This window comes from Porites lutea, chromosome 12 (assembly GCF_958299795.1).
Source record: "Porites lutea chromosome 12, jaPorLute2.1, whole genome shotgun sequence".
Taxonomy (NCBI): Eukaryota; Metazoa; Cnidaria; class Anthozoa; order Scleractinia; family Poritidae; genus Porites; species Porites lutea.
In genome coordinates, this window is record NC_133212.1 from 14,606,739 (window position 1) to 14,630,132 (window position 23,394).

At 37.7% G+C, this 23,394-nt stretch overlaps 1 protein-coding gene across 1 annotated transcript; it reads left to right on the forward strand.

Annotated features, from left to right (window-relative positions):
* The first annotated feature begins 7,932 nt into the window (after positions 1 to 7,932).
* On the forward strand, positions 7,933 to 23,394 carry LOC140953750 (uncharacterized). Its single transcript, XM_073403143.1, has 5 exons — positions 7,933 to 7,982; positions 16,555 to 16,673; positions 21,993 to 22,157; positions 23,115 to 23,326; positions 23,380 to 23,394. The coding sequence occupies exons 1-5, from the start codon at positions 7,933 to 7,935 to the stop codon at positions 23,392 to 23,394; spliced, it is 561 nt and encodes a 186-aa protein (XP_073259244.1).

The window sequence follows — 23,394 nt, forward strand, 5'->3', positions numbered from 1 at the left end:
ATTCAGTTTGCTGAGTTAAATTTGCTTGAATGAAGACCCTCGCATGGACCAGTTATTTATTACTCAAAAAAAGTAGCTAATCTAGCCAAGTAGTCGGAATCATGGCTTGGCTGCGAAGCTCGCAACTGATCTTTTGCTTTTAAGATCTTTTATAGGTAGGTTGTTTCCGTACAGAAAATTCACTTCTTCTTTGTCAGCAGTTATAAGAGCCTTAAGCCTTATGTTTTTTTTAAAATGAAAATTTGTTGCTTTGCAACCTTATTGAAGCTTTTTTAGTTCACTTAAGCTGAATTTTATGCATGATGGAATTGTTCTTTGCTTGTGGCATCTCTTTGCCAGCTTAAAGTGGCCTCTATGGTCCTTAAACTGACCTCAATCGGTAATTAAATCTTACACATAATTGGAAAGAAGTTTTTGCAATAATGTAACTTCAACTTTGTTTGAAGGAAATCTTACTTACGCGTAGGTTTTTAACAGGTGTTATGCATGTTCAACTTGACCACACAAAGCAAAATTAATCTGCGCAAAACGATCAAGTTTAAAAAGCTATGGTTGCTTTGAGAAGATCTTGGGGAAGATTTACTAGATAAAGATTAACTCTTTTTCTGCCCACATATCAACGCCAAAACTTCTACATTGAGGATGTTGTTTATATTTTAGTGATCTGCGGAGCTAGAAATGTCCGATCGAGCGTGGGTTTTAAAATATCAGCCCGAGTGCGACAAAGTTCAGTGACTTCAAACGCATTGGGGGCAAACTTGAATTTCTTTGGGCAGATTATTATACAAAGATATTTTGTTTTTGTGTCCACGGCGGAGCTCCGGACCTTATATATCCAGCAAATTCCTTATATGAACACATTTTGTGAATGCATCTTGAAAAAAATCGGACTTAAGCACGCACATTTCCAGTACAACTCAAGGAAATTAGTAAATGTCGTTTAAGTCCGTTGTACTATGATGTATTCTTCGAGAAAATTAAATAATAAGAAGGTTATAACCACAGCTTGCAACTTTTGAATTTATGGCCGCACAAACCACTTCTGCGCCAAGTCGACTCGAAAAGCTCTGTTTTGAATTTCCCGCTTTTTTCACCTGACCAACATTGACGTCACAAGCTGTTTTTTCCGACAATTTTTCCGACCGCTCTACGAAGATAAGGGCCAAAAAACAGCAATTTTTAATTGCGAATATCTCGGAGATACTTGCTAGAATTGAGCTGAAACTTCATAGAATGTTTATTTGGTTCATATTAAACATATTTCCTTAGAATTGAACTAAAATAAAAAATTTCGAATTTTTGGTTCATTTGACCTTTAACCTTTTTATTTTCCATCCACTGAAAGCAAATTCAAATTTGGAGAACCGGGATTGTTCAGTTTCTAAAACTAGAAGACTGGTCAAAACAAATCTAGTAGTTGAATCAGCTCGAGAAGTGTAGGGGCCGCTAATCCAAGCCCTAAGATAAGTGGGGGGGGGGGGGGGGGGGGCGTTCTCGACAATATATTTTTCCCTTGCGAGCCCCAGCTTGGTCTAAAATATGGCGGGGAACATAATCCCCCGAACCCCCTCCCCTAGATCTGCCACTAAGTTTTGTGAGTGCAATTTATTCTCATCATAATTAATACACTTGGGAGTATTCATTACTGTGGAAACTAAGAAATGTGAAGCTTAACGGGCCAATGGTTTTTCGGGTTTGTGTTTTAACCTCAATTTTTCGGTTTTTGATCTAAACATTTGCGACGCAAAGTTGCCACTTTTTAGCTACCTCACCTCGTTAACCAATCGGAGGGCCAGTTTTCATTTACCTTTAATATTTCTGGTTAATTAAGAACGCGGAAAATTCATCTACAAAGACGAAAAATTGAGGTGATATTATATGATATTATATGGTATTTTATTATATAGACACAAGTGTTTTACTGGAAAATATACCACTCGTAAAATTCATAAAATCTACATCCGTGACCCGAGTGGTCTATTTTCCATAATCTCACATGTGAGTTTATCGATGACGTAATTTCGGTAATTTCTCTCTTAGTCTATTATTTTATCGATGTCTTTTTGTCTATGTAATAAAAAGAATATCACATGGCGGCTTGAAGATATGAATTTTATTTTCTCGTGGCAAAAACAATATTTTACTCACTCGCTACGCTCGTTCGTAAAATATTGTTTTGCCACTCAAAAATAAAATTCATATTTTGCGCCACCATGTAATATCCTCTATATATGATAGGATTCAAACAGGGATGATGGTGACGTGTTCGATTACCAAGCAATTGGGAGCTAGTCGCTTACTCAAATCATCTCTTGATCTAGCTTTAAAAATTAAGGATCGGACCGGCGTAGCTATAGCGTAGATATATGAATTATTTATTTGAACAAAGTACGGATACTGGATTATACCTTATCCTCTTTTGATTATAATACATGAAAGATCAGTCAACGTAGCAATTATGTCATAAAGCCCGAAGAAAATATTTTAAATCATGACAATAGTAGCTAAACCTTACTTACCCAATTTGTGGATGTCTCTTTTTCACAGGACAGAGATGAATACTGTCTGCTCCATTTTTGTTGGATGGATAGTGCTTCTAATCGCTTTTGGTAATCTAAATGTTGTTGTTGTTGTTATTTTTTTGTTAGTTTGTTATTTTTTTGCTTGTTTGTTTGTATTTTGTAAAGGTTTCTGGCAACCCAGCAAAAAATAGTGATGAATCAGAAAAGTTTCTCAGATTAAAACGATAACTTAAAAATCAATTTGTTAGTTTGTTTTAATCACATTCTAATACAAATCTTATCTTTTAACTTACATTGACATAAAACATGGGAACTGCTTTTTTTTTCAGTTTACAAATTTTTTAATCTGGTAAATTAATCTGTGTGTGTAAGTCTTCAGGAGTAGTCAGAATTCCCAAGATGAAGTACCTGTGGAAAGATCTATCCATGCTGAAGTTGTTGTTTACCAGCTTAAATAGCTTGAAAGCGAAGGAAGGAAAATATGCATCGTTGAAGGTGTTTCGATATAGTTTTTCGGAGGCCATAGCGATATTTTTCAATCGCTTTCAAAGTGATTTTATCCTTGTCTGATCGCTATAAAATTTTCAGCAATGATTGACTATAGATTGAAATTTGTCAAAATGTAGGTTTAAGTAAAATGGATATTACTATGACAACAATAAACAAAAAACTTTGAAATTGATGAACGCCTAATTTTGCGCGATCTAGTCCTGCTAGAGGAACTTAAAGTCTGGTGTTTAGCAAATAACCTCCTTAAGAAGTAAAAAATTCTGTTCGTTTGAATTCGACTAAAACGAAGATATATTTCAAACATTAAATTTCCAATAGCCGTGATACGTTTTAAATGACTCAAATTATTCTTAAGTAGCTGTGACTGCATTAAAGCGATCCAAAGTCAACAGAACAACACAGTGTGTGCTTTAATCTCACAGGAAAACAAACTTCGAAGACGCGTACAGAATTCGGTGACTTGGACCAAAGCTGGCCATAAAAAGCGATAGTTAAGCGATGGTATGTAAATTTGTCCCTTTACAACAGTGAGTCACACTTGAACTTCTACGTAGCTTGTATTAGACTTGTACCACAAGATGCACGATAGTTGTACGGTTTGTAAGGTTTCGAGAAACTAAAACAAAAAAGTAAATAATATATAGATTTAGCCAGGGCTAAAAGCAATTGCAACCACTAACAGTCGGTGAATTAAACAATATTGTTAAATCGTTCAACGCCAACAAAGCTCCTGGACATGATAATATATCCATGAAGATAGTTCATCAGTCTTTCCAAAATATTGCGCAGCCTCTTGTAACCATTATAAACACTTCGTTGTCTACTGGTGTGTTTCCTGAATCTCTCAAAATAGCCAAAGTGATTCCAGTTTTTAAGGCAGATGACCCAACACTTTTTAGTAATTACTGGCCAATATCAATTCTTCCAGCCTTTTCTAAACTCTTTGAAAAAGTCATGTACAACCGACTGATTAATTTCTTAAATTTGCATAATATTTTATACTCAAAACAATTTGGATTCCGTAATAATCATTCGACTGCATTAGGGTTAATTGACTTGATCAACAACATATCTTCAGCTATCGACAGAAATGGAACAACTTTAGGCATCTTCTTAGATCTTTCTAAGGCGTTTGATACAATTAATCATGAAATATTGTGTCATAAACTGCAACACTATGGTATTCGGGATACTGCTTTGGCGTTGATCAAAAGCTATCTTGACGATCGGACTCAATTTGTCCAGTTTGGGTCCCATCGATCTTCTCCGCGGAAAATTTTATGTGGCGTCCCGCAGGGCTCAATTCTTGGACCTCTTTTGTTTATTATTTACATTAATGATCTTCCTAATGTCTCTAGTCTCACTCAATCTTTACTGTTTGCTGATGACACAAGTATCTTTTGTTCCCATAAAGATGCCAATCACCTCGTTTCTATTATTAACAATGAACTTGCAAAAATAATTATTTGGCTTAAAGTGAATAAGTTATCTCTAAATCTGACTAAAACAAATTTTATGATTTTTCATCCAAGGCAAAAGAAAGTCAATGTTAATGTCCCTCTTACTCTGGAAAATACCGTGATCAAGCAAGTCACGGAGACAAAATTTTTAGGTGTTCTCATTGACCAGCATCTCTCTTGGAAACCACATGTTGATTTTGTCTCAAAAAAAATTTCGAAAAGTGTGGGAATTATTGCGAAAGCCCGCTTTTACCTATCATCCCAAACTTTGATGACCTTGTATTACTCCCTTGTATATCCTTTCTTAACATACTGTAATGTCGCCTGGTCCTCCACCTACTGTTCCAACCTAAACTGTATTTACCTTTTGCAAAAGCGTCTAGTGCGACTCATAACAAAAGCTCACTATCTAGCAAATACCGCCCCTTTATTTAGCCAGCTTAAAGTCCTTGACATATTTAGTATTAATTCATTTTCTGTCGCTACCTTTATGTATTCTTATCACCATAATCTTTTGCCTAATAGCTTTCATGACTTGTTCTTAAGTAGTAATCAAGTCCATCAATACGAAACTCGACTAGCCTCTCAATATAGACCTCATTTTTGTAGAACAAATATAAAGCAATTCAGTATCCTTTACCGAGGACCTAAAATCTGGAATTCGTTGCCTGTTTCACTAATTAGCTCTCCTTCTATATCTGTTTTTAAAAAAAATTTAAAGAATTATCTCACTGAAAGCCGATCTGTCGTTTAATTTTCTGATCTTCCTCACTCTGCACTCAGCCATGAACTTAGTTCACTAGGTAGTTGAAGGAAACCTATTAATATAAGCTTCAAGCTTCGTTAGGCTTCCTTGTCACATTAGTTTTATAATTTAATTAACACCTTTTGTTCATGTTGTGTAAGGTTTTGTAAGTGACTAAATAAATAAATTAAAAAATAAATTAAAAAAAAAAGCGAAGCTCCTGTTAACTCGAATTTATCATTTAAATCAAACAATAAACTTGCAATTGTATTTTACAAATCAGTTAACTTTAGAGCACATTCATGTGACTTTTGAGGGAAAGGCTAAGTGATTCTAGAGAAAAATAATTTGCAAACAGTCCAAGCTAAGAGTGAACTTAATCTTACATCCAGTTGATAGCCTTATATGTACACCCAAAAAATAGCAATCATCTTCGATCACATTCAAGAGCCATAATGGCTCTTGATCACAGTAGATTAGGCCTGGAAAACAAATCAGGCCCAATTTTTTGCGTTCGACAGGTTTACAATTTATTCTACAAAATCTTGCTAACAAGTCTGGGGACGTGCAAACCAACCTTTTATACTTTTTATACATCATCTGAGGTGAAACAGTACCATGAGGCACTGTTTTTATCATACAGACCTCGGACAGATCACAATTTTGCAATACAAATTGCACTCAACCAACATTCAGGTCGATCGAAGCACGCGTGGGCTTTTACCGAAACCGTTAAAAAAATTTCTAAAATCACCTATACGGTTTGCCGGTTCTCACTTTTGACAAGCGCCAAAGTCAACTGTTTAAATCAAGATTAATAGAGTTATACGCTTTAACATGATAAAAAATTTATTATGTTTATTTCTTTACTTAACGGTTTTATAACTATGTGTAATCTTCAAAAGCGTTTGATACACGCGGCATTTTGACTACTCCTGCAAGCGATGTTCGTGAGCGACTGAAAACAAACGGCACAGCGATTAAAATTGCAAAAGAGACCACTAATAATCAATAAAAGGATAATAATTCGGTGAAACATATACAGAGTCAACAATTTTCATTCACCAAGACAAGTAAAAAGTGTCTCTGAAAATCCTTGTTTATGTTTTAAGCCGGCTTCCCGGCGTTTGGTTTTTTCAAAGATGAACTTGAGGCAAGAAAATCGCTCAAAGCTTTCTTTTACAGCCAGAATTATAACTGAATATTCTTTGGAACGTTTTCTTTCTATTTGCAGTGAGAAAATATCTAAAGGCTTTTTAAAGTTCTATAAGCTTATAATCAGGGGGGGCTGGCAACGGCCTTTGATCTTGCCGCTTTTCGGCTTTCCGTGATCGCCCCAGTTAACAAATCTGTCAATCATTCGAGAACTGTAGGGAGCATGCGCGAAACGGGCTGGGAAAACAACAAGGAGCTCATCTTCGCAGCGATTCGACAGTGTGAAGTGAATTCGCTTTTATAATTTTAATCTTGTTGGTCATTGCTTTCTTTCGACTTTGCTGTAGCCAATTTTTTTCCGCGGTAATGTGGAGCTTACGTTTTCTTTTCTTCTGGTCTTGCGTTTGTTATTACATGCGGTTTACTACGCTGAGAACGAGGCTAGTGAACATGTTCCTCGATGTCCGACCTTTTGACTATGTGTTTCTGTTTAGAAGACCCACAAGACTAAAAGAAGGGCCAGCTCTCCAATACGTTTGTAGAAGAGTTTATATTTTCAAGTGAAAGGCCCTAAATTAATTCTTCGCGATATTAAAAAAAGTGTCTTGGCTGTGGTCGAGTAGAAGAGTTGTCAGAGTTGTTTACGGTTTTACTACACCTTTAAGACGAGAAGAAATAATGATTGAGATTCTTAATTTTACATCCTTGATTGTGAACTTATCCTGGCAGAGTTGCGTTGGATGATTGAGTGGCATGGTCAAATCTCGTAGTTCATGTGTTTCTTTAAGTACAAGAAGCTAAATAAATTTTGCCAAGAGATCATTCTCTCTTGATTTTGCACTTGTTGATATGTTAAAGTTTCGTTCTTCGTGTGATTTAATTTAAACTTTACCGTAGTTTCTAACAAATGAATCTTAGGCAATTAAAAGGGTAATTATTTTTTGTGTTTGGAATTCGCTTTTCATGACAGCAGTTATTACACTGCCTTCAGTTTGAGTTCTCATTCAAATGTGTTTTGTTGCAAACAAAAGAGGGAAAAATTATAAATTCCAAACGCTACACTACCCCTTGGAACAAGATTATGGTTTAAAGAAGATGGGATTAGCTAGGTTCAGAAAATAAATGTTCAACTTTGCATGTTTTGACAAGGACCACATCTGGCTAAATATACTTCAAAGGGAATTCATAAAGTCAGGGAAATGGTGACATTTCTATTTTTGCCTTTCCTTTGCCCACTGTGATCAGTTTTTGCCATACAGTTGCATGTACTTTTTAACACCTTTGGACATCAACCTGCCAGGTTAGTTTGTGTCTGTATATAAATGTAGTTAATGAAATCAAATCCTCTCAACTGGATATGAAAAACACCATAGGATGCCTTAGAAAAAAAATGTAAAATCATATTAATAAGATAATAAATTTATTTGTAGTCAACTGAATAACAGTTGGAAACTTGTGTTGAGGCAGGCAAAAACATTTTTCAGAGACCATAAACATTCACTGACTTTGCTGTTACAACAAGTGGTAAAAGGGTATTAAAATGTCAGATCACCTCCCTGCGGCTTTGCTGTTACAACAAGTGGTAAAAGGGTATTAAAATGTCAGATCACCTCCCTGGGCTTGCCCTGAAAGAGATTATGGGTGGCATAGTAGGACACATTGTTTATTTCTCTACCCTTTTTAAGCCAGGAGCCGTTATTTTATAATTCTGATTCATTTCATTTACTAATATACAGAATTAAGTTAACTTTTAAACTTAGAAACATGGAAAAAAAACTTGGGGAAAAATGGTGGTACCAAAAATGTAACTATAGACTGCTCTTCATCAACCTTCACAGCCCAAACAGACACCCTGTTCAAAACTCTAAAGGGTGAAATGGTCACCACCCTAAATCAGCAGCACATACCCATCTAGGCCAAGTAAGCCAAGGGTAGTATCATAGAAAGAACTGCTGAGGGGATTGGGCTTCAGAGACAATAACTTCTTTTGATGGTTGATAAAAAATCAATTTTACCTTGTTTGTTTTTGTCGTAAATCAAATTCATAACTTACACAAACAACTGAAGTTGTACATTTTTCAAGCTCCTTCTGATTCTCTTTATAAACTTTGCAAAACATTCAATTTTCTTTTTTTCTGTTTCTTGTACTTCAGCCCTTTGAGGGATTTTCTCAATGCATACCACCTCTGATGTACTCACTCTTATTAGCCACTGGATAAGCCTCTTCCCCACACTAAACCATTATAATCATTTCAATTAAAATTCAGAACTGCAGTGTAATTCTTGTACAAACAATTCCAAGGAAATACTTGAAACCGAAGTCACTATCTAATACGAAACTACTAAATACAGTACTGCTGTTGGAAATTTATTGATTATCACTCCAATGATATTCCGGTGAAGGTTTTGAAGGTTCAGTAAAACCCTCCCAGCCTTCTAATATTAAAAATATCTTTTACTGATAGACCCAGTATATGTGAAGCAAAGTGACTGGAAAATTTACTCTGGCTTTACTAAATTGGCCCTGTATTCTGTATTTTCCCCCATATATATTTGTTGTGGCTCCCGCTTTACAAACAAACTGACGAACAGCGAAGTAGAAAATTTGTTCAATGAACATTCCTATATGACTGTTGCAAGACTCATACTAATATAATGAGCTCGTAGCATATGTTTAGGATAAGGAAGAGAGTTCTTAATACCGCTGTAGGTGGAAAAATATAAGAGATGGAGACCAGGCTGCTTGCTCGAAAATTCACGAAGCTTATAAATAAGTGAACTTGCAGAGATGCCGAAACACGATAAGTTTAGTCACCCAAGAGCTGTTCATACATCACGCCTCCTGATGTCCAAAAATTCCATTAAAAATGTTCTTGAAAACCTTTCCTTGATGTTTGGACGCGGGAAGACTCAAAACCGAGCAAAAACTCATCGTCCCTCTCCATGTCTGCATTCTCCGCCATATTTGTTGATATTTGCTTTGAAGGAAAATGGTACTCAGTCTCACTCGGCCAAATTTCTTAACTGGGGCGATCATGTAAACTCGGTTCCAGACCTCGATGCTAGCCCCCCGTGCTTATAATCAAACCTGATACTCGGTCAGATCGATCATTGTCTCAAATCTTACAAACGTGCATAAACTAAATAGCCGCATAAACTAAGCCCGACTTCGTTAAATTAAATATAAAAAAACAAACATCAAATACAATAATTACTCAGGCTTACCATTCGAGATGCTCTGAAAACTATTAAGTAAGGCCAGAATCGCTTCAGACTTTTCAACCCTCTTACGCATCAAGCAAGGTGAAAAACGAAAACGATGCCACCCGAAATCGGATTTCCGACTTTCACGAGCGACGTATTTCTCAACCAAAAACCCAATAAACAAACTAGCTATGAAGAACAGAAGACTCTTGATAGCAGCAGAATTTCATTTTGTACATTCAGCGGAGAAAGACAGTTAAAAACATCACAAGTTGACACAAGACTCTGTCAGCTTCAGCTTCAGCTTCAGCAGTGGCGTGTAAACCAGCCTTTTAAACATACTTTTTCTCATCACGTCTCAGGTAAACAGTACACAGACCTCGGACAGAATTTGTTCTTTTTTGCCCTATTTAAACCTATAATTCTGCAGTTTTTCACAATTTTGCAAGAGAATTTGCACTCATTCAATATCCACGACGATCAAAGCACGCGCTTCCTTTGCACAACAAATTATAGCATTGAATTAAAAAACGTTTTCTGTTAGAAAAATCTGGTCCTATGTGATATGCGGGGTAATAATTATGGGCTTTTAATGAAAACGATAAAAAAAATTCCCAAAATCATTTTTCGGCCAGCCGGACGGGTTCTCACTTTTGACAGGCACCAAATTTGCAATGCGATTAATAGAGTTACCATTATTTACGCTTCAACATGATAGAGAAATTGTTATGTTTAGGTTTTATTTCCCTTTATTCATTAAACTGCGTATGATTTTGCTATGTGTAATCTTTAAAAGCGAGTGATATTTACGCGCGGCGTTTTGAGTATTCCTACATGCGATGTTTATGTTCGACTGGAAACAACCGGTGCAGCGATGAAAATTGCGAGAGGGACTACTAACAATCAATAAAATAAGTTTAATTTGGTGAAACATGTACAGAGACAATAATTTTTTTTCGAAGAGAAGTATTGAGAGTAAAGTGTCTCAGAAAATCATGAGTCAGGCAAGCATAAGCTTATTTATGTTTTAAGCCGGCTTCCCGGTGTTCGCTCTTTTTTTAAAGATGAACTCGAGGCAAGAAAATCACTCAGAGCTTTCTGTTTACAGCCAAAAAAATCAACTAACTAATCTTCGGAACCTTTTCTTTGAATTTGCGGGTCAAAAAATGTCTAAAGGCTTTTTAAACCTGATACTATTGTAGGTTAGATCATTGCTCGTGTTTTAACTTAAGCCACATAAACCATACGCTCGACTTCAGGAAACCGAAAAAAAAAAACATCAAGAACTATAAAGGCTCAAGCTTACCAGTCAAGATGCTGCGTCTGAAGGTCATCAAGTGTTCCAGAATCGCTTGAGACTTTTCAACCTTCTTACGCCTCAGGCAAGGGCAACTGAGTAAGCTAATTTTTGAAAACGATGCGATCCGAAATCGGATTTCCAATGACTTTGACAAGCGGTGCATTTGTCAACAAAAAGCGCAATAAACAAACCAGCCACGAATTACAGAAAATTATTGATAGCAGCTGTATTTCATTTTGTACACCAAGTAGAAAAAGACAGTTTAAAACATCACAAGATGACACAAAACTCTCTCAGCTTCAGCTATCAGTAAGCAAGTTTCCAGACACTGCAAAATTTTCCGCACAAACTCACCTGTCAAATTTAGACCAATCAGAACATAAAAATTGGACGTAGAGCGTGATCAACGCGTGACAGTGAGAAAAGTCAAAAGCGATTGCCCTCCCTGCATGTAAATGTAAAAGCCGGTTGAATTTTCGTGTCCGAGATCAGTGCGAAATCAACATTTTAAAAGTGCGGCTCATGAAACACGACTTATTTCATATACATTTTAAAAAAATTGAACTTGAGCCTGCGATCATTTGAAAAGAAGCAACTTGTCAGCGAATACCTTCAAAATATTACTCGAACTCAGAGGGTCGATACCTGAGCCCGCGATATGGTCAGGTGATACTGGTCAGCAGAAACACTGTTTTGACAGCTGTCAATTAATCAAAACATGGATGTACAATATCAGGTTGCAGGCTCCCAAACTAGCTAGAAAGTGTGAGATTAAACATTGGTATGCCTGTGGTGCGGACGGACGGAAGGTCGGGTGGTCGGTGTACGGTCACGTGATTGCCGAATTTTCTAGGATGGATAGATTTTCTATAAAGCTATGGGGCTTCGAATTGAGCACGTGATCAAATAAAATATCAGTGCAAAACGTTAAACACTACGTGAACTCAATAGATAGAAAAATGAGCCCGCGACCCACTCAGGTAATGATGGTCAGCGTATACTCTAGTTTGATAGCTGTCAATTAACCTTCATTAGAATGGCGAATATTCGAATTAACAGACTACGAGTGTGAGTAGGACATTTCCGTCCGGCATGTAGTGGAAAATGCCAGATCGTGTACCTGAGCGAACCTGAGCCCTCGTTATGAGTTTTCTGATAGCGGTCTACACATGTCCCATTTTGACAGTTGTCAATTGACCTTAATTTGGCCTGCCAATGTAACTTTAAACGACTGTCAGCCAACTGACAGCCTTGCCCTACGTAGTTTCGTTTTTATGTTGAATTGGTAAGTGTGACATATTATATCAGCTTATATATAGGGGCAAAACGACTGGTCTTTTATCTGAGCCCGCGAGACGGTCATGTGATAATTGTCAGCGGATGTCTGATTTTGACAGCTGTCAATCTAATCTTACTCATACGGATGGTTACATAACTAAGAGGCTAGTCAAGTTGTGCAAGATCTATTGTGACATTTGACATCGGCTTACATGAATTGTGTGTACGGACGGGCGTACGCTACGTCATAACCAAATTTTCTGGGATGGATAGTTTACCAAATTTTCTTACCCATGATGCTTCGCTGCGCGCGCGCTTCGCGCGCGCGGGAGCTCCGCTAAAAACTCCCTAGTATTTACGCAAGACGCGCGACCGATGCACGCGTGAATACCTGTTGTAAGCTCAAGCTTGTATTTTTGGAAAAGCGTCTTTAGTTTTCGGGCAGACAATATTTTGAAATCTGATGGGGATTTTATATCAAACTGAAAGTTTCCTGACTGCGTGCATTTCTTTGGTGCATGAGCCAGACAAGCCGTGATCGAGACAATAGCCGTCGTGTACGAACTCACGAAAAGAACTCAGGAGGAACTGTTCGCCGATTGGGCACAATAATACAAAGCATTTTTTGTGCCCAATCAGGAGCCGGCATCCGCTTGAATTTTTGGAAATAGTTCGGTGAGAGTCGGTACCCAGGGGCTCTTTTGCTCGTACTTGAAAACTTTAGTCTCGCCTCTCTCCCGACCCGACTGACTGCCACTGGGTCTCCGAGGATGTGAATGTTGTAACGCAGATTTTTGACCGGTTCGTATAAGGGTAGGTTTGTATGAAATTTCAAGGTGTTGCAGTGAATCAATCTTACTGAAAGTTTCAGACATTTTTATATACATTATGAATATTATGTGAAGAGATTTAAAAAAAAACTCGTTCGAGTTGTTTCGGAGATATTCAAGAAAGCGCTAAAAGTCCAAATTCTGAATGAAGTTGCACTTAGACAGATGGTGAGAAAACACCGGGGTTAGTTTTTAAGATCGCAAGAACGAAAGTACACCAAAATTTCCTAGCATCAAAATATGTTATCAAGCAGCATTCTGACGCTACTTAAAAATAATTTGAGTCATTTATAACGCTTTTATTAAATAATCTATCACGGCTATTGAAAATTTAAGGTTTGAAATATATTTTCGCTTTAGTCGAATTCAAACATACAGATTGTTTTACTTCTTTTGGAGATTGTTTGCTAAACACCAAACTTTATATGAAGTTCCTAGTGTTGGATTTTCAGTAGCAGATTTAAATTTAGATCACACAAAATTCGGCTTTTCTCAGTTTCAAAGTTTTTTGTTTATTGTTGTCATAGTAATAAAGATTTAACTTAAAACTATATTTTCACTCAATCCATAACCAATTACTGGTGAAAATTTCATAGCGATCGGACGAGGAAAAAACCAATTTTAAGGCGATTGAAAAATATCGGTGTGGCCTCTGAAAAACTGTATCAAAACACCTTAATATAGAACGAAAATGACCAAAGCGGTCCTCAAAAAGTAAAAGGGTCATCCTGTATACAGAAAAAATTATTGGAACATTTTTATGAATTGTCGCCATTTTTTATCATTTTTATTTTACTTACCCGGAAAAGAAACGAACGGTTTCTTTGTTCCAATCCCCCAAACTAACCGAACCGATCTGGTGCAAAAATTGGTTGAAGAAGAGATAGGTCTTAATTTGAACGACCGACAACGCCTTTACCACTACTGATGCTGGTGTGGACTACAAGGACAAGGGATAGTTTTGGACAACATTGATTAGTAAGTAAAATCTCCCATAAATTTAAATGAACACTAAATAAATAATAATAATAATAAAAAAACAAATGATTGTTAAAAGGTAATGGCAGCGAACACATTTCTCTATTGAGTCTGGCTATAATGACTGGCTACGGCAGCAACCAGAAATATTCTTTAGCGAAAAGGATTGGAATGCGGTGCAACTACAAATGTTAAAAATACAAACTACACTGTATTTCGCAGTCTTGTCCTCCAGAACTATCTGGTATGAAACACTTGAAAATTTTCCTTGATACAACACCGGACAAAACTGTTGAGATAGTTCCATCTGTTTGCTAACTTTTGCGCCATACTACGTCTCCTCTAAAACGAAGAATGAGCAAGTCCCCTCGTCACATGGTATTTTGTTTTTGTCTGAAAACCAAATAACTGCCATGCTATCCTAAACAGCTTTGGATATAAGGGAAGGGGGGAAATCAAGCATTCATTTGGCGATGGTTTCCATTTCTGCCAGGATGACGGGAAAAAAATCGAATATTTTTGCAATGTGTCTAAACAAGGTTTGTCCGAGGCTGTAGATTTCTCTTTTTCTAGTGTTTCATAATTTGTTCCTTCGTTGTCAACTTTTCAACAGCAGGTGCATAATAATCGAGCCTATTGTCAGCTTAACTTGGTGTCTTACATCTATGGGGAAACTGTAAGGCGGCCAAAGAATCCATCAGTCTTTGCTCAATGAAAGCTGCAACTTGAAGTTAATGACAGGTTATGGTGTTACTGAGTCGACTAGTTCTGATTCATTATGAGTACGAGTAATAATAACAGTACGTAGAGGAGAAACGAAGCTTAATAACTAAAGACAGCTGCGGTTGCTTTGAGCGTTGTATGACCATCTGTGGAACTGGAGCTCAGGACGCTTTAGATATTTATTCATTTCTTTCTTTCTTTCTTTCTTTACTTAAATTTATCCTCAAGCTCTTACTTTTTGCTCCATCTGTTTTAAAACATTCCACCCTTTTATAGAGGGTTTTCACATGACGTTACGGCGTCCATATTGGTGTCCCAAAACAATGAAACGGCGCCCATGTTTGTGTCCCAAAGTCGTCCTGAGGGAGTTGAACTCCTTTGTTATGCAAACGCTTTCTTTTGTTCCAATAAATTTGCATAGATGCTGGTCTCGTGAGTGAAAACACTCTATACTTGTGCACAAGCTTATGTAAACAACTCTTCAAACGGAACTTTTTCATTCCATTAACTCGCGGACTATTCTGCTTTGAAACTTGCCAGAGAATTATTCTGGCCACATTCACGGTCATTGTGGTGTTGGTACTATACTCCTCTCTCTTCCACAGACACTCCTGCTGGTTACCCCAATAAAAATAGCAAATAATCGAAAAATAGAAAGAGCGCGGGGGACGATGGGAAGAGGGAACATCGTGTCTCGCGCGCTTTCTTTTTCTTTCGCCCCAGCCTCCCTACAACACAAAGAGGCCTCTGCGGAGGAGAGAGACTGTACTCTGTTTGTGTAAACTTACTACATTCACAGGTGATAAAGACAGATTGGATCAATTTAGGTTTCTAAGAAACTGCCCACCTACCCCTCCTCTAAGCCATCATTTTGCCCAAAGTGAGAACAAAGAGTTAATAGCGAGTTTTAGATCCGAGTTTACCTCGAACCTCTAACCGGGGTTTGCGGTTACCCGTTTGCGGTTCGTCGTTCAAACATAATTCGATTTAGATTGGCGGTGGATTAAAGAAGTGGATTCACGAAATGGAACCATGCTAGGTTTTACTTTTCCATTTAGAAATAGAAGAAATAACAATCAGTGAAAATAGAAGAAATTTACGGTAACACTGGGTTATCTAGCAGCAAAGAGCTGTAAATTCTTACATCAGTTCTTCTTGCAAATTTACGGCCGCCATTTTGAGTCAGCAGCCATGAATGGCACTTGTTTTAAAGATCCAACAGAATTTATCAAATTTAGCATTTCGCCCGAATTTGTGCCTCTGTTAATGGATAAAGACTTGCTTCACAAGATTTTTGTATTATTACGTGGGATAAAACAAGAATTATACGCTAAAAGCTCTCAGGTAAATGACATACGTGAAAATCTACCTCCCCACGTTGAAAACGCACGTCACAAACCTCAAACGTGACGCGAAAGACTTGTCACGTGACCTCCAGCGGTTAGAGGTTCGCAGTAAACTCGGATCTAAAACTCTCTAATGTTAGCTTAGGGGATGGGTAAGTGGGCAGTTTCCCGAAAAATCTAAATTTATGCGACAGATTCAGGTTTCTGAAGAAAACATAATTCCGGTATTAGGGTCACCTACACGACCTACACTGGGGAGCCAACTGTTCCTACATTTCCTTACAAAACGTAATAAACCGTTTACTAAAGAAAAAAAGAGTTGGCTCGATCACCCTCCTAGCCGAGCCAGCTTTTCTCCATATAAAGTTTGGCTCACCATCACCATCACCATCACCATCACTATCATTATCGTCATCATCGTCACATTCGTTGTCGTCGTCGTCGTCATCATCTTCACGAGTTGACTTAGTTTCTTTCTCAAGTTTTTCTACTATTTTTTTTAGCTGTTGCAAAGTTCATGATTTTTGTGAGAAGGCATACATAACAGACAGAGACAAATGTGCAACAAAGCGTTCAAACATCGACTTGGCCTTCCAGTACAACAAAGCCACCAAAAAATGTAGTAAGTGCATTTTGTGATTGATGTTTCAGTTATGACAGATCAGATGGAAAAAAAGTTGAGGGTGCGTTTCTTTACTAAAATCCAAGATCAGATCAAAAATCCCGATCATTAGGATTTTTGGTTGAGAAAAGTAAAGATGTATTAAAAAAGGGATTAGTTTTCAACAAGAGAGGATAAAGGGGACAGAGAAGGCATCCCCCATACACACCCTATTCCATAGGTAATTCGTGTCGAGTTATTTTTAGAATCGGGATAAAGTTACCTCGCGCGCTGAGTGGATGTTTCGTGGAGGTTTCGCATGACTAAACGCCATGCCAAACATGTCGGGCGAAAGGCAATGAAAGCGTAAAGAGATCGAGAGCATTTCTGAATATTGAAGCGAAATGAGTCGCCGCTCACCTGGGAAAAGGGAATCGCTCGACTCTTTGACAACCCGTGAAATCAGTTTAACTCGAAGTTATCGTAACCTCAGTGCTTTAATAAAATGAGAAATTTCGCCGGTTTATTAAATGCGGTCGCTTGTACAGTAAACCAAGTAGCAAGGAATATTCATGTACATGTTATTAGTTTTACAAAATTTGAATTTTATTGTAGTTTTTTTAAGCTGTTAAGCGCTGTTGATCAGTGAATGTAAATAGCGCTCTAGAAGTTATCAAATTATTATTATTATAGAACGCCAAGTGTTATTTTTGTTGAATAATAAAAGACTAATAAAAGAATAAATATCAAGCCAGAAATTACTCTCTTCAAACTGTAAATTATAAATGATCCTGAGAGAATATTCACTGAGTTAAGGATTTCCCTGCTGTACTGTTAGCTCTATACAAGAGAGTAAGGGCGATTTTTTTTTTAATTCCCGTTTCGCTGACACAGCTTTAGCAGAAATCTCTCTTTAGTCGTTTTCGTAGACAAAACGAAAAGCAATATTGCTCTCCGCGTCTTCCGCCATTTTTTTCTGCCTCAATTGGTGAAGGACGCGTGGCTCTGAGCGTGGGTCATTCACGCGGAACACATTCGCGCTATGTGATCGGCTGTTGTCTAATCCCCCTTGGGATCTGTGGTCTTAAAAATAACTCGAGACGAATTACCTATGGTATAGGGTGTGTATGGAGGATGCCTTCTCTGTCCCTTTTATCCTCTCTTGTTTTCAATTAATTCCATAGAAACGACCTAAAATAACGAACGGTATCCCGGAGAAAGAATAACACGGCTGCTGACTAAGGTTGCAAGTCTGCTGTTATTTCATTGTATTCATGACGGTTAGCTTTAGGATACTCAGGGGCGGATCTAGGGGAAGGGTGCAGGGCGTGCGCACCCCCCCTCCCTGAAATGACCTGCGGTTTTCTAATACAACTGGTATTCTCCAAAAAAAAACTATGTGGTTTATTAGTGTTGAAGTAGAGCAAGAGACAAGTGCACCCCCTCCAAAAATAAATCCTTCATCCGCCCCTGGATACTGCTTTAGATAGGCCAGGTGAAGACGATGTATTCTCGAAATAAGATATGTATTGGAAAAATAAAGTCTTGCAAGACGCGAAGGCGAAGTTGTGTAGGAGTTTTTTCCTTGTAACTAGAACAATGCAGGTCCTGTTTGTATTGCGATTTTACCACCCCGATAAAACGGATAAAATCGATCGTTTAATCCATTATTCCAGTTCAAAAATGGCCGTAATGATAAGCAGTCTTGTCAAAAAACTGATGTATGTATTAAAATTGTTTCGAGTTACCGCTGGCAATATGTGACCCTCCACAGGATTTTAATGCTAAAGGTGAAAGCACGCGCACGACACGCTTTCACTTTAAAACAAAAGAATTTATTTCAACACGCTTTAGCACGCTTGCAATCTTGCCTCATTAGCAATTTCTTTTGTTTCAGAGGACACGCTTGAGACAATTAAGCGTGAGCAAGTCGAACAAAAGAGCGTGTTAAAGTTTTCAAACAAAAGCTCCGTGCGAAAAAGCACAACACGCTTTCAGTGTGCGCAAAAGCACGCAAGGCGTGTTATCTATAAGCTAAATAAATTTCCTCTACAAAAAGGAACCGTAAATGATTATGAACGGCACCCTTTTTTGGTAACTTTCAAGAAAGAAAAAGTTTGTCGCTTGAAAAGTATAAACAGTGAACGGTGGGACCTACTGGATTTATGGGTAGAACTTTATTAGCATTGCAAAATCAAAGTTCTTTCCAGAATGGTTTACTGACGAAGCTGTGCAAAGGTTATCTTAACTTTCCTTAATTTAAAACACACTTGCGATTTTCTTAGAAACAGTGATCTTTCGGACTTAAGTCACTTTCTCGCCGATCGCAGCAATCGCAGCGATCAAATAGAAATCACCAAGAGCCAGGTCGCTAAATTGTATTTGTTTTTTAGCGATTGCAAGGATCGTAGTGATCAAATGAAAACCAGCCTGCTTTTCTAGATGTACCAAAATTCCAAAACGGTTTCAATGTTGCTTAATTGATCTGGCCGGCAATAACACAAAAAGGGAAACCGGTATTAAAATAATGTATGTAAATTTGTTCTTTTTGAAATATTACATCGCGTATGCTTCAGTCTTATTGTCCAAATTCCGTAATCATCCTGTTGTCTTTCTTGTGGTTGCTGTCTGTTTTACAACCATCTAAACAAACATTCGCGCTATGAAGTTACGGCGACCGATTTAGCGTCATCAAAAGTATTAAGGCCTACAATTATTTAAGTGTCTTAAAGTAGTCTGCTACACGGCCGTTTTAGTTTCGTCACGCAACGCTCCTTCCACTGAAAACGGCTGTGTAGCAGACCTATTATTTAAGCGGCGCGAAAATAATTTTTTATTATGTCGCGCTAGTTTAGTGCGTCTTTTAAATGCCTATTTTACGTTGATGCACGAGTGGATTTGTTACCCTCCTGAAACTTGGTAGTGCCTTGAGGACTAAATTAAAACAAAGCGGAATTTAAGATAAGACATTAAAAAAACTGTCGCTTTTATATTTACAACCAAATTTTTACACAGAAACTAATTTCTAAAGAAATAGTCTACAAAATCAAATCAAACCTATGGCGCAAGTTTGATGACAGAAATCGCATCTTTTCTTCATTAAGCTTTTCGAAGCCAAAAGTTCTGTCGTGTTGCCGTTGGCCAATTCTCTCTCTGAAAATTATAGGTCCACGCAAGCCGAGACAACTTCAGTCTTTTCGAAATTACAAGGGCTTCAGCATTATTTTCCCGAAAAATTTACCTTCCAATTGAAAGTTTCCGGAAAGTGAGAATTTTATCGTATTTTCGGTTCCGAAAATTTTAGGATTCCTTTCTCTACGAAAAATAGCTTAACCTGGGGAGTGAAATGGAAAAAATTAAACTTCAGAAAATCGTAAGAATTTATTAGATAAGCTTCGAACTGATTGTACATGCATGGAACGGTCATCTAGAAATGGTTAGACTTCCTCAACCTATAGAAAATTCTAGGCAGTTTTTGTTTCTCCGATTCAATTACCTTCGTTCGTCTCAGCATGGCGTGCTTCGTATGCGATAGCAGGTCTCTTTGCGATTCCGGTCAACAGCCGACAGCCGGAAGAATAATTTGGTTTACACTGATCTCGCGTTAATTCCAGGCTACAGACGATCATTAAGTGGTGACAGTGGTGATTTTCAAATGGCTACAGTTACTATCAAATTCCGAAACAGTCTCAATTGGTATATTTCATTCACTTCGACCAGTTATCAATGCTGATTAAATCCGCTTTAGTAATCAAGCGTGTTCAGCGTGTCTTACCCAAATTGCTCGCTAAGCGTGCTTTAATTCGCACACTTACTGTGACATATGGCACAGTACAAAGAAACAAAAGGTCTAGCGTGTTAAATTTACCAAAACAAAGGCAAGTGTGTCCGCCTTTGTTTTTTCAATTTAATATGCGCATATCCGTGATCTACGGCACGCTAAGAGTGTCGTGCAAGCGTGTCGTGAGCGTGCTTTCACCTTTAGCATCAAATTCCTGTGGAGGGTCACATATTCACTCTTTTCAGATCCGTAGTAAAGAAACGTTTCGGATCATATATCCAAAGTATCCGGTACTGGATATGATCCATAAAATCCACCTCCGTTGGGGATCATTTGGATCAATAATTCGTTTTTTGATTTAGTAAAGAAACGAAATATCCGTAATTGGATTAAAAATCCGGATTAGGATTTTAGTAACGAAACGCACCCTGAATTGTTATATAGCTGAATTTTTTTTCCCAACAGCGCGCGCTTATACATATACACGCGTAATCGGAATCCGATTTCAATCATGATTAATTTATTTAAAGTGAAGGGTGGTTGGCGGATCGGATCTCTCTCTGTACTATAGAAAGGCGAAAATAAAAAACAACAAAATGAAAGAAGATAGGTTTACAGGCACGTATGCGAAACACACGTCACATGTGGATCTTAGAAGAAAGTGAAGGGGGCGCTCCCTTAATTGGCCTAAACGGGTAATTGCCGCTGAGCGACGAAACGATTTTTGGTTCTTAGGGTCTTGAGTCTCAACGAGAGTATAAAATTTCGCTATTCAGTGTCTTGAACAGGAAAGACTTTAAGTGAGTGTAAAGGTTAGAGATGAGCGGTCTACGTTTGTGGAATCCACATTTTTTAAATTTTTTTTCAAATAATGTAATTCTATGATGTTACTTTGAAACTGGTGTCAGTTCGAAAGGACCCAGGTTCATAAAATAGGGCGTCTTGTGTTAAAGGGGTTAAGTTACGAGGATATTTCTGTTTTAGGTTAATTCTGTGCTTAATTCATTACTCAGTGCCTTTACCAATACACAAAATGCTCATGTAGTGTTATGAAGAAGATATTAAACAAATTTCATTAGGGAACACTAACCACAATAATATTTTGGTGATTTGTGCAGGCATTGCAGTAAAATTTGAAAAAGTCGGCCCCATGTTTTCAAGTTTTAATCCATGCCAATCCTTACCATCCGTAACAACAAACGACAGGAAACAGTTTCAGTACCCACATGTAGTCTTACAGAACAAACCAGGACCTTTTTTAGGGGAATTAAATTGATGCGAAGACATGTTTTAGCTTTGAAAAACGATAGTGACTAGCGTGACAAAGTCTCTTTAAACAGGGCAGGACTGTCTTGATTTGAAGGGCTCGACGTCGCATTTCGACCCAAACTTCTCTTAAATGTATCGGTGACCGAATAATAAAACAGTTATTGTACTCGGTTATCGCAAAATATCGTGATTTGTCAGTGTCTCACGATGTTTTGCTCAACCCTCGTTCAATAATTGTTAATTACCTATAACTAACCCGAGCCTACTTATACTTGCTATTATTGCTCCAGTGAGTGGATATGGTACAGATGACATAGAAAAGGCGAAGTGTGGATATGCCACATGTCTCTGCGATATGGAGATGATTCGATGTTTTAAACACTATAAGGAAGACCTCGACTTGGATAAGTACCACGAATGGGAAAGACTTCAAAAGAAATCATGTGCTTTCAAAGGTAACATTTTCTTAATGATAAAGGGCTTTTTATACTGATTCATTCAAAATACTTTGCCGTTTCTATTTGGCTTAAAACCCCGGGATAATTCTTCAAACCAAGTTGGCGCTATCCAAAATTGTGGAAGACGGGAGCAAAAGGGCAATATACAATTATTACGATGGTTTATTGCCCTAATATACAATCGCGTGAATCTCTTTTCCAGACAGCAGTGTGACGGCGGCCTAGCATTTTTGGTGTTTAGGTAAAAAATAAGAGAGAGATAACGGCTATCCCATCACGACATTGGAGGGATAACTGACTAAAATGAACGGAATAAAATTAATGCAAAAACACGAAACGTTATTGCTCGATTGATATCATGGTTGTGTGCCGACTGAAAACTTTCAGTAGCCTTAAAGTTTCACGTGATCCTATTCAGACAGGGCTCATCATTTCCAGTATCCAGGCATTACTGGATTAAAACAATGACGTAATATGCTTTTACTATGATGTCATATATGTATTTTTAATTTGTCTTAATCCTACTGTAAGACAGGAGCCTGGCACCTGTGTAAGAGCACTGAGACTTTGCATAATAATCTAAATATATTATTATTATTATTATTATTATTATTATTATTATTATTATTTTATCAACTAATTAATTAATTAATCTACATCAACTTTGCCCTCAAAGGCAATAACACTTAAACATAAACAAACCCTTTTTAGAGGAAACAAGCAAATTTTTAAAACATGGTTGTCAAAACTCAGTTGCAATGGTAATGACAATGTTTACGTGCACGTTGCGGTGAAATTTTTAGGAGAAGTCACAAAATTTGGTGGTGATAGCCTAAACGATTTTAAAGTTATTCAACTTTTTCGTGAGTTGGGGGTAGGGGGGGGGGGGGGGGAGGTCGAAAGCCCCCTTCCTGTGTGAATAGTGTTAAGGCGTTTTTATGTTTTTGTTTACAGCACGCGGAGACATATGCTTTAAAGATTCTTGCTACACATTTGCGCCAAGGGGAAATACATGGCCAGAGAACAGAAAAACCTGTCAAGACAAAGGGGGCGACTTGGTCGCTATGGAAGAAGAAGAAGAGTGGCAGTTCGTTAATACAGAAATTCAGAAACGCACCATTCCGAAACCCATGGAATATCACATTGGTTTGTTAAAAGAGGAACGAGTTTGGAAGTGGGTCAATGGACGACCACTGACAATTAACAAGTGGCAAAAAAGAGAGCCGTCTGGTGA

What these genes read in the sequence shown, in the direction of transcription:
- LOC140953750 (XM_073403143.1), top strand. Translation starts at nt 7,933, where the DNA reads ATGTCAGATCACCTCCCTGCGGCTTTGCTGTTACAACAAGTGGTAAAA. An exon ending in TTACAACAAGTGGTAAAAGG is followed by an intron (nt 7,983 to 16,554) that starts GTATTAAAATGT and finishes TATTTTTTTTAG; the next exon opens with CTGTTGCAAAGTTCATGATT. An exon ending in CAAAGCCACCAAAAAATGTA is followed by an intron (nt 16,674 to 21,992) that starts GTAAGTGCATTT and finishes TTATTGCTCCAG; the next exon opens with TGAGTGGATATGGTACAGAT.